This window comes from Xenopus laevis, chromosome 8L (genome assembly GCF_017654675.1).
Source record: "Xenopus laevis strain J_2021 chromosome 8L, Xenopus_laevis_v10.1, whole genome shotgun sequence".
NCBI lineage: Eukaryota > Metazoa > Chordata > Amphibia > Anura > Pipidae > Xenopus > Xenopus laevis.
This window is the reverse complement of record NC_054385.1, coordinates 124,506,793-124,518,758: the sequence shown is the minus strand read 5'-3', so window position 1 is coordinate 124,518,758 and position 11,966 is coordinate 124,506,793. Positions and strand designations below refer to the sequence as shown.

Genomic DNA, 11,966 nt, shown 5'->3' with positions numbered 1-11,966 from the left:
CTGCTAAGCTTGCAATGATGAATAGTAAGGGAGAATACGCTGGCTGGGACGTTTCGGTAACTGTTCTGTAAAATGCAAGGTTATGTGGGTTATTTTGCTTAGGGAGCATTATAGAGCTAAAATATATGTATTTATTGGAGTCAGTGTCAGATATAATATCAACCCTACAATGCAGAGTGTATGATGTGTGGATGTGTGTACGTATGATGTGTGTACGTATGATGTGTGTACGTATGATGTGTGTGTATGATGTGTGTGTGTGTGTGTGTATCTGTCTGAATGTGTCTCACTGTGTGTCTCACTGTATGTATGTGTTTCACTGTGTGTGTGTGTATCTGTCTGTATGTGTGTTTGTATGTATGTGTGTGTTACTTATTTACAATTTGTAAAATGAACATGGTAATTAGGGGGTGTGGCCACAAAAATGGGCGTGGTCAAAAAATTATCGCGCACAGCTCGGTACAACTTTTTGTCCCTCTTTTGATTTCCAAAATGTTGGGAGGTATGACAATACCACAGCATTACCTTATCTAGGAGCTGCAAGGGCTGATGGGATTGGCAGGGGAATAATGGGACAGAGAATAACGAATGATACACAGGAATTAAATATGAGAGGATGATATAACACAGCATTAACTTATGCACCTACCAAGAGAGTATCCCGCCGTTTCTCCCTCTTTAGCTAAGCTACACGGATACTTTATAAATAAAAACTACAACTCCCAGAATGCCAGTCGCTCAGCCCGGCGCGTGATTATGTGCGTAGGCTGCGCCGCGCTACACAGGAGGCGGAAGTGGGGCTCTTCGCAGAAAGATGGCGCTGGCCGTATTTTTCGGCTGCACTTTTGTGGCCTTCGGGCCGGCTTTGTCCCTGTTTATCCTCACTATCGCCGTGGACCCGCTGAAAGTCATCATTCTAGTGGCCGGGTGAGAGAACGGAGTGCTGTGTATTCCTCTAACTTGGTTTTTGTTGTATTTGTCCCCACCTAGAGGTTTCTTTAGAGCTACACCCTGATGTGTACAAACAGGGATCTCACAGCAGCTTCTCATTCGCTTTCCCTGTCAGGGAGTGGAGAGAGATGTAGTTCAGTTGAGTTACAGATATACAGGACCCTGGTGCCTTCTTTATGTTAATTATTATTTTCTACCATTATTATTCTCAACTTTATTAGCTTTCAAGCTGTGACATAGGGATCAGCACATTTAAAGGGGAACCTCACCCTTACTGTCATGGGAATACATGTAGAGTTCTGCACTGAAATCCATTTCTCAAAAGAGCAAACAAGTATTTTTATATTCAATTTTTTAATCTGACATGGGGCTGGACATATTGTCAGTTTCCCTGCTGCCCCCAGTCATGTGACTTGTGCCTGCACTTTAGGATGGAACTGCTTTCTGGCAGGCTATTTCTCGTACTTAAAGGAACAGTATCGTCAAAAAATAAGTGTTTTAAAGTAATGAAAATATAATGCAGTGTCGCCCTGCACTGGTAAAACTGGTGTGTTTGCTTAAGAAACACTACTATAGTTTATATAAACAAGCTGCTGTGTAGCCATGGGGGCAGCCATTCAAGCACAGGATACACAGTCGATAACAGATAAGTACTACTATAGTTTATATAAACAAACTGCTGTGTTGCCATGGGGGCAGCCATTCAAGCACAGGATACACAGTAGATAACAGATAAGTACTACTATAGTTTATATAAACAAGCTGCTGTGTAGCCATGGGGGCAGCCATTCAAGCACAGGATACACAGTAGATAACGGATAAGTACTACTATAGTTTATATAAACAAGCTGCTGTGTAACCATGGGGGCAGCCATTCAAGCACAGGATACACAGTAGATAACAGATAAGTACTACTATAGTTTATATAAACAAGCTGCTGTGTAGCCATGGGGGCAGCCATTCAAGCACAGGATACACAGTAGATAACAGATAAGTACTACAATAGTTTATATAAACAAGCTGCTGTGTAGCCATGGGGGCAGCCATTCAAGCACAGGATACACAGTAGATAACAGATAAGTACTACTATAGTTTATATAAACAAGCTGCTGTGTAGCCATGGGGGCAGGCATTCAAGCACAGGATACACAGTAGATAACAGTTAAGTACTACAATAGTTTATATAAACAAGCTGCTGTGTAGCCATGGGGGCAGCCATTCAAGCACAGGATACACAGTAGATAACAGATAAGTACTACTATAGTTTATATAAACAAGCTGCTGTGTAACCATGGGGGCAGCCATTCAAGCACAGGATACACAGTAGATAACAGATAAGTACTACTATAGTTTATATAAATAAGCTGCTGTGTAGCCATGGGGGCAGTCATTCAAGCACAGGATACACAGTAGATAACAGATAAGTACTACTAAAGTTTATATAAACAAGCTGCTTTGTAGCAATGGGGACAGCCATTCAAAGGAGAAAAGGCTCAGGTTACACAGCAGATAAGCTCTGTCTGTCTAATGGTGTTATCTGTTATCCATTAGTTAACCTGCTCCATATAGCCTTTTTCAATTTCAGCCATTGCTCCACAGCAGCTTGTTTATATAAGTTATAGTAGTGTTTCTGAAGCAAACACATCAGTTTTACCAGTTCAGGGCAACACTACATGATATTTTCATTACTTTAAAATACTTTAATTTTTTAGTGTTGCTGTTCCCTTAAAGGACCAGTGACATAAACATTTTTTTAAAAAAATTAGTTTCTTTTTAACGAAAATAAAAAACCCAAAACAGTTTTAACTTTTAAATCGCAAAGCTTTTAAATCTCTATTTCTCCTCCCTGGCTATCTCCTATAGAAGGCAGGGAGGAGAAATCGAGCGCCGCACAATGGATCATCGCCCTGTCGCCGTTTCTGAAGAGGAGTGCATGCAGAGAATCGGTAAGTAATTTCTTAATAAAGGCTTTGCGATTTTTTTTTTTTTTTTTTACTGGTCCTTTAATGTAACTGAATCAGTCTCAGTGGGGCTTGGCTTGAGTGTTGTTCTTAGATCTACCAGGCAGCTGTTATCTTGTGTTAGGGAGCTGTTATCTGGTTACCTTCCCATTGTTCTTTTGTTTGGCTGCTGGGGGGAAAGGGGGGGAGTGATATCACTCCAACTTGCAGTACAGCAGTAAAGAGTGACTGAAGTTTATCAGAGCACAAGTCACATGACTGGGGGCAGCTGGGAAACTGACAATATGTCTAGCCCCATGTCAGATTTCAAATTGAATATAAAAAAAATCTGTTTCAGTGCAGAATTCTGCTGGAGCAGCACTATTAACTGATTCATTTTGAAAAAAACATGTTTTCCCATGACAGTATCCCTTTAACTGTGAAGCTGTGGTTAGTTAAATCCCTGGCCTTGTGGTGTTGGTCTTACATAAAAATCTCAGACTGGGGGCAGGGGTTTAGTGAAGAAGATCACCACCTCAGCTTAGTGCATTCAGTTCCCTGGGCAGACTAGATAGGTACATGAATTAGGACTGTCTCTGGGTTAACTATAGTGTTATTTGGTGGTCCCACCTGGCACTTTTTTTTAAAAAAATGTATTAGTATACCACGAAAAAAAAGAGACTAATTAAACTTTAAAAATCGCACAGCCTTTATTAATAAATAACTTATGAAACTCCACTTGCGTTTCTCTTCAGAAAAGGCGACATGGCGACGATCCATCGTGTGGCGCTCGATTTCTCCTCCCTGGCTATCTTCTATAAGGAAGACAGGGTGGAGAAATCGAGCGCCGCATGATGGATCATAAAGGGGAACTCAGGCTTCCAAACCAAAATTTGATAAAGAGGCCACATAACACAGAAACCCCTAATATACCCATCACAGTTACCGGTTTCTTCAAAAAGTATGAATAAATGCCATTTTCTATGCTGAAATCCAGCTGTTTAACAGTTCTCCTCTTTCTGCATCATTTGAAATCCTGGCAGGGAAGGAGGGACTAAACACTGATGTTACAAATTGTAACAACTTCTCCACAGCTTACTGACGGCATGCAGGAACTACATAACCCACAATGCATTGCACTGGGATCTTCCTTTCACGTGTGCAGGGAATTGTGGGGTTTGGAGGATGCAGGCTGAGGACAGATGGCTGCTGATACAAAGTAACAGTAGTCAGACAGATCAGCGGGAGAGCAGGGGGCTAGGCTTAGGGAATTGTTCCAAACCATTAAAAATCATGAAAAGTCTGCATATTTTTTAATTGATGTATATTGCAAAGTTGCTTGAAATTGTTTACTTTTTAAAAGCTTAAAGTTATGTTTTTGTGGAGTTCCCCTTTAAAGGAAAACTATACCCCCCAAACAATGTAGGTCTCTATTAAAAGATACTATGTAAAACAGCTCATGCGTAAAACCCTGCTTCATGTAAATGAACCATTATCATAATAATATACTTTTTTAGTAGTATGTGCCATTGGGTAATCATAAATAGAAAATTGCCATTTTAAAAAATAAGGGCCGCCCCCTGAGATCGTAAGATTCACTGTGCACACATACAAACCACATGTAAGGTCACATGAGCCAATTAACAGACAGAGTTCTGCCTTTTGCTTCCTCACTTCTTCCTGTTACAGTTAGTGTTGTAGTATTTCTGGTCAGGTGATCTCTGAGGCAGCACAGATAGAGTCACGAAATGGTGGTTCAAGGCAAGAGATGTAAAAGGGCAATATTTATGTAAATATATATTCCAGTTTGGTAAGATTCTTTAATATGTCATTCAATTTGATATAAACTATCTGTTTCTTAAGTATTCATTTTGGGGGTATAGTTTTCCTTTAACTCAAGTTCATGCTAATCCTGTTTCCTCTCTGTCAACCATTGTTTTTTCTCATACAGCTCTTTCTTCTGGCTGGTGTCTGTTTTACTGTCCTCCTTGATTTGGTTCATCTCCGTCCAGATCAGCAACAAGAATGACGCCAACCTGCAGTACGGGCTCTTGATATTTGGCGCGGCCATTTCTGTTCTGCTACAGGAGACTTTCAGATATGCCTACTATCGGTTACTCAAGTAAGAAACTGAGCATTCTGATTGGTTGGGGGGTACCTGCTAACGTCATACCTGAATGCATTCTGATTGGTAGGGAGGCTTCTGCTAATGCAATCCCTAGATGCATATTGATTGGTTGGGAGGTACTTGCTTATGTCATCTTTAAATGCATTCTGATTGGTTGGGAAGTACTTGCTTATGTCATCTCTAAATGCATTCTGGTTGGGAGCCCCCTGCTAATGTCGTACCTGAATGCATTCTGATTGGTTGGAAGGCTTCTGCTTATGTAATCCCTAAATGCTTAATTGTAATTCACCTAATTAATTGAATGTATTGAGATGCCAGCTATGTGCAAAGGTGCAAATTTGATTCATCCTCCTTTACTTTGCTTAATAACAAAGAAATAAAATGGATCACTCCTGTTCTGGTCCAGTGGTGAGTGCAATGTACTACAAGTCCCTGGGAAATACCACTAATACTCGTGTTTTAACCTCCTACACAGGAAAGCAGATGAGGGTCTTGCTACGATCAGTGAGGACGGAAGATCTCCAATATCCATCCAGCAGATGGCCTATGGTGAGCATGCCTTCCACGTCTGCACAATTATGCTGCAGCTTGTCAGGAAGTGATGTCATAGGATGATGTCATGATGCTGAAGCTAGCAGTATGTCCACTCCCAGTGCAACATGTAAATATGAGCATAAATGCAATAACACTTCCACTTTAACTGTCAGCAATATGGCAATGCACACAATAGAGTCCTGCAGTGGGACATGTACCTGCAGGTTACACTTTTCTGGTTGGAGTTTCAGGTGCGGTTATGGATGCAGGTTGCATACCTGTAGCAAGTTTTATTGCTTTACACATTTTTGGAAACAGTTTCTGCTCTGCCCACTTCAGATGATGTCACTTCCGGGTTCGAGCAACAGCACTTCCTGTTTCTTCCGGAACCACAACTGCCTTATCCATGGCCCCTCTGACCAAGAGGGGGGGGGAGGGAACAATAGCAATTATATGTATTAATAACTTAAAAATGGCCTCTTGTGTCTTTGCCGCAGTTTCTGGCTTCTCCTTCGGGATAATCAGCGGGGTGTTCTCTGTCATTAATATACTGGCGGATGCTATTGGGCCCGGCATTGTGGGAGTACATGGCGACTCGCAGTATTACTTTCTTACTTCAGGTGAGTTACTTTGACTATTCTGAGCCTGCTGGGTGCACTATGCTGGAAGAACAACAAACAATGCACTAGAGGGAAGATTGGGAAAGAGGAGCAGGGGATGGGGCTTCTTTTATTTGGATAAGGCTGCTGTGTATGTGTGTGTGTGTGTGCAGCAGTCCTGTACACTCAGACCAGAAATATATGTTGCAACAGCCACTACTACTAAGTGTATCAGGCCAAGCAGGAATTTGTAAGTAACATTTGGCTCCCTTCCAGCATTCCTTACCATGGCCATCGTGTTCCTGCACACCTTCTGGGGCATTGTGTTCTTCGCAGCCTGTGAGAAGCGGAAGCCTCTGCACATCGTAGGAGTGGTCCTCAGTCACCTGGTCACTTCCGGTCTGGTTAGTAACCCTCTATTATAAACTTCAACTTATTAAAGGAAAACTATACCCCCTCCCAAACAATGTAGGTCTCTATAAAAATATATTGCATGAAACAACTCGTATGTAAAATACTGCTTCGTGTAAATAAACCATTTTCATAATAATATACTTTTCTAGTAGTATGTGCCATTGGGTAATCATAAATAGAAAACTGCCATTTTAAAAAATAAGGGCCGTCCCCTGGGATCGTACGATTCACTGTGCACACAAACAAACCATACATGTTAGGTCATATGAGCCAATTAACAGACAGAGTTGTGTCTTTTGCTTCCACACTTCTTCCTGTTACAGTTAGAGCTGCAGTATTTCTGGTCAGGTGATCTCTGAGGCAGCACACAGACCATCACAAAATGGGGGTTCAAGGCAAGAGATGTAAAAGGGCAATATTTACTTAAATATATATTCCAGTTTGGTAAGATTCTTTAATATGCCACTTAATATGATATAAACTATAAGTGTTCGTTTTGAGGGTAAAGTTTTCCTTTAAGAAAACCTTTGCCTCTTTTGCTAATACATGAGCAGAGAGCTGCCATAAAACCATTTCACTGTGCTAAGCATAGTTCTGGAGGGAGTTCCCCAAAGGTTATTAGCCTGTATATAGAAATATAGTAAAACAATACCAGCATAAGTATTCCCCTATACTAAGCACAGTTCTGCAGGAACAGTCCCCTGAGTTTGCTCATAGTTTGTACAGAGAGATCCCATAAAACTATGACAGCATAGGTATTCCCCTATACTAAGCACAATTCAGCAGGAACAGCCCCTAAATTTGCTCATAGTCTGTACAGAGAGATCCCATAAAACTATGGCAGCATAGGTATTCCCTGTACTAAGCACAATTCAGCAGGAACAGCCCCCTAAGTTTGCTCATAGTCTGTACAGAGAGATCCCATAAAACTATGGCAGAATAGGTATTCCCCTGTACTAAGCACAATTCAGCAGGAACAGTCTCCTAAGTTTGCTCATAGTCTGTACAGAGAGATCCCATAAAACTATGGCAGCATAGGTATTCCCCTGTACTAAGCACAATTCAGCAGGAACAGCCCCCTAAGTTTACTCATAGTCTATACAGATAAATTCCATAAAAATATGGTAGTAAAAACATAGGCAGTCCCTTGCATAACTTACAATTGTATGAAAAAATTTAATGATTAATGGTTTAAACCTTTAAATTCCTCTTTCTTATGTGTTAGAAGCAGCAGCACCTCAGCCAGTCTGAGAACAACATTCTTGCTTTAAAGTGGGTCCCAAAAAGTCCCTTAGTGTTCACATTTGATCATACAAGGTGGGAAGCATTCCCCTTTATTCTGCTTTTTTTTTTCCTCTCGCCTGCAGACTTTTCTAAACCCAATGTATGAAGCCAGTCTGATTCCAATTTACATAATCACCCTCGGTATGGCATTGTGGGCTTTTGTGGCTGCAGGGGGCAACTATCGCAACATCCGAAAATGCCTTGCTTGTAAGTATGACTGAGTATTGTCCTGCATCCTAGAGCGTTCTAGCCCAGCGTTCTAAACAAATGTTCTAGTCCAACACTATAGACCAACGTTCTAGACTGTCGTTCCAGACCAGCATTGTGCATTCATAATGTTAGTGGATTTTCTTGACAACAGAAGTTCTTTTGCAGAGATAGAGGGGGGGGGGGGGTTGTTAAGTTTTGGCAGCAAAGTTCTGCTCCGATTTTTTATATATGTAGCCGCTGGCAGCAAAGGGGTTTGTTTTTACCCCTCCTGCGATTCTTATTGGACCAGTCTGCCCCTCCTGCTGCCCCCTGGGTATTAGTTTAAATGGGAAACTGTTTTGTTTCTGCAGGCAGACGGCAAGAAAGTAACCAGGTTATGGTATATTCTGCTCTTCAGGTGCCCGCTGAAGACTGATGCCCCAGCTCAGCTGCCGTGCAGCCACGAACAGACATTGTATAACAGAGACACAGTCCAAGTGCTCCTCTCTCCCAGAAGCCGGCTCACATTCCTCTGCCTCTCCGGACGAAATAAAGGACATTATTCCTTCTCGTTTATTTGCCTCCTTTCGTCTTAACGTGCCGGCGCTGGGGCCTACTCAGGCTGCGCAGAGCAATCTGGCATTGCTCGCACACTCAACCAAGTACAATAGCAGAACTCTGGAACACACACATGTGCCGTTCTTGAGCAGAACCTTCAATAACACAAAACACTGTACATTGGACCCCTAATTTATTTCTACTGGTTCATTCCAGATTTTATTCTCGGCCAGTTGGGAATTTGTCTGTTCGACATCCGACTGAGAGTTGCTTTCCTGTTCTGCACTGGCTGAGAGTTTTCTCTTCCATTCGGCTGAGAGTTTCCTGTCTGTTTGACGTCGGCTGAGAGTTTCCTGTCTGTTCGACGTCAACTGAGAGTTTCCTGTCCGACGTCAACTGAGAGTTTCCTGTCTGTTCGACGTCAACTGAGCGTTTCCTGTCTGTTCGACGTCAACTGAGAGTTTCCTGTCCGACGTCAACTGAGAGTTTCCTGTCTGTTCGACGTCAACTGAGAGTTTCCTGTCTGTTCGACGTCTACTGAGAGTTTCCTGTCTGTTCGACGTCAACTGAGAGTTTCCTGTCTGTTCGACGTCAACTGAGAGTTTCCTGTCTGTTCGACGTCAGCTGAGAGTTTCCTGTCTGTTCGACGTCAGCTGAGAGTTTCCTGTCCGACGTCAACTGAGAGTTTCCTGTCTGTTCAGCATCAACTGAGCATTTCCTTTCTGTTCAAGTACAGCTGAGAGTTTCCTGTCTGACGTCTGCTGAGAGTTTCCTGTCTGTTTGACGTCTGCTGAGAGTTTCCTGTCTGTTCGACGTCCGCTGAGAGTTTCCTGTCTGTTCGACGTCCGCTGAGAGTTTCCCGTCTGTTCATCTGAGAGTTTCCTGTCTGTTCGACGTTCATCTGAGAGTTTCCTGTCTTTTCGACGTTCAGCTGAGAGTTTCCTGTCTGTTCGACGTACAGCTGAGAGTTTCCTGTCTGTTCGACGTACAGCTGAGAGTTTCCTGTCTGTACGGCATTAACTGAGCGTTTCCTATCTGTTTCGCATCCGATGAAAGTTTCCTGTCTGTTCAACATCACCTGAAAGTTTCATCTCTGTTTGACATCAGTCTGAGAGTTGCTTTGCTGATTGAGTACCGCTGATACAGCTGAGTGGCACTTGCTATTGGACTTTACCTCTGGATATGGAATGGATTGTGTTGCCTTCCTTTCAGCTTTTACATCCAGAACAGTCCAAGATGAGACTGTTCCTCAGGTAGAGAGGACACAGCTGCTCTGCTTTTTCTTTTTTTAATCCTACCCTTCGACCTGATCCCTTACAGCAAATGTCTACACTGGGCTCCCTGCAGCCATTGTGGAAGGAGGGACTCGTCAATGAAATGTGTTTTGATTGGTCGGACTAATCGGTAATCTGCATACCAATATCCTCCAGCCCCTCTCAAATGAAATGTGTGGCTTTAACATGATTTCTATTCGTTATGACTGCAGTTGGTTAACCCTTCATGCAATACGTGGGAAGTCCTTACTCACAGGCCACGTCCTTCTATTTGTTCCAAATGAAAGCGTTTTCGTCTGATTCACATTTGAACAGATGAACGGAATCAATTGTTGGCTAATAAACTGAAAACTAACCTTTAATGAAAAAAATACTAAATATCTTTTTTTAATCTACAAGCAGGTTTTGTGGTTGGCCAGTCTGCCTGTGTACAAATACCTATGGCAGCTCCTCATCTCCTGCATTGGGCTTTATACACGTACCCCAGGGAAACAGGAGAACCAGTGGGGATACGTCACATACTCCATTCGAGTTACTCAGATATTGATTTTAGTTGCTACAGATGTGCTAAGCTATTGGCAGCTTTGAATTTTCCTCTGAAAACTCCTCCATACGGATTGTGCTTTCTGTTCTGTAGTCTCAATTATAAATTGTGAGCTGTGCTCAGCCCTGACTGACAGGTGCCTCTTTCTGTTTTGTAAAGAGATCAGAGTGTGCAAAATATTAGAAAGTCCCAGCCCTCGACACATAAGGAAGTTCAGACCCCTGACACATAAAGTCCCGGCCCCTGACGCATAAGGAAGTCCCGGCCCCTGACGCATAAGGAAGTCCCGGCCCCTGACGCATAAGGTAGTCCCGGCCCCTGACGCATAAGGTAGTCCCGGCCCCTGACGCATAAGGAAGTCCCGGCCCCTGACGCATAAGGAAGTCCCGGCCCCTGACATATAAAATCCCGGCCCCTGGCGCATAAGGAAGTCCTGGCGCATAAGGAAGTCCCGGCCCCTGGCGCATAAGGAAGTTCAGACCCCTGACACATATTCCCGGCCCCTGACACATAAGGAAGTTCAGACCCCTGACACGTAAAATCCCGGCCCCTGACGCATAAGGAAGTCCAGACCCCTGACGCATAAGGAAGTCCCTGACGCATAAGGAAGTACCTGCCCCTAACGTATAAGGAAGTCCCTGTCCCTGACGCATAAGGAAGTCCCTGTCCCTGACGCATAAGGAAGTCCCGGCCTCTGACGCATAAGGAAGTTCAGGCCCCTGACACATAAGTCCTGACGCATAAAGAAGTCCTGGCCTCTGACGCATAAGGAAGTTCAGACCCCTGACACATAAGTCCTGGCCTCTGACGCATAAGGAAGTCCCGGCCCCTGACGCATAAGGAAGTCCCGGCCCCTGACGCATAAGGAAGTCCCGACCCCTGACGCATAAGTCCCGGCCTCTGACGCATAAAGAAGTTAGACCCCTGACATCCTACAGAGCAGATGGCATGGAGGACTGGCTGGTCAGTGGGCACTTAATCACAGGTAGGTGCCAATATGTTAGGCAATGTGCTCACCTCTGCAGTTTGGCACCCTTGTGATTTTAGATTTTCTTACCCTTTAAACAAACGTACAGAGCCTCTCTGTATTAGTTGAGATGCAAAATATACACAGAACAATGTGCAACCTTGTAGCTTCCCTGTCTCTTAGATTGTAGCTTGGTTTCTGGGAGTTGCAACAGTCAAACAGTCTCTCTGCCCCAGTTTTTGGGCACCTTGCTGATAAAGGGCAACCTAATTGTAAAGTTACTGTTCAGTCCCAATATTCTTAGGCCTATTTAGTCTTTGATTCTAAAAAGAATTAGAAATTAACCACTCACCTGCCAGGGCATATCTGCTGTAATAGGCATCAATACACCTGTGTTCTTTCTGGCAGTTTCCCCCAGTTTTCTTTTCTATGCACTGAAATCAGGGGAGACCCCAGGGTTAAACAGCTGCCAGTTCTTCCCTTTCATCAGCAGGTAATATCTGATTTCAGAATGTAAAGTGCTGCCACTGTTACTACAGCCCTACAATACATTTTCTCAAATAAAAAACAAGTGTGTTGCCATA

At 43.3% G+C, this 11,966-nt stretch overlaps 1 protein-coding gene across 3 annotated transcripts; it reads left to right on the top strand.

The window, feature by feature from the left end:
- The first annotated feature begins 741 nt into the window (after positions 1-741).
- Positions 742-11,966, top strand: aph1a.L (aph-1 homolog A, gamma secretase subunit L homeolog). Of its 3 annotated transcripts, XR_005963579.1 has the most exons (8): positions 742-927; positions 4,843-5,013; positions 5,495-5,568; positions 6,051-6,173; positions 6,429-6,556; positions 7,934-8,057; positions 8,411-10,720; positions 10,796-11,966. XR_005963579.1 is itself a non-coding variant. In XM_018231451.2 (7 exons), exons 1-7 carry the CDS (start codon positions 815-817, stop codon positions 8,473-8,475), a joined length of 798 nt encoding a protein of 265 aa, XP_018086940.1. In that variant the 5' UTR covers positions 742-814; the 3' UTR covers positions 8,476-11,966. The 3 variants fall into 3 exon arrangements, 2 of the variants coding, with proteins under 2 accessions (XP_018086940.1, XP_018086941.1); XM_018231451.2 differs by having other exon boundaries at positions 8,411-11,966; XM_018231452.2 differs by having other exon boundaries at positions 745-927; positions 8,458-11,966.

What these genes read in the sequence shown, in the direction of transcription:
- aph1a.L (XM_018231451.2), top strand. Translation starts at nt 815, where the DNA reads ATGGCGCTGGCCGTATTTTTCGGCTGCACTTTTGTGGCCTTCGGGCCG. An exon ending in GTCATCATTCTAGTGGCCGG is followed by an intron (nt 928 to 4,842) that starts GTGAGAGAACGG and finishes TTTCTCATACAG; the next exon opens with CTCTTTCTTCTGGCTGGTGT. An exon ending in GTATTACTTTCTTACTTCAG is followed by an intron (nt 6,174 to 6,428) that starts GTGAGTTACTTT and finishes GCTCCCTTCCAG; the next exon opens with CATTCCTTACCATGGCCATC.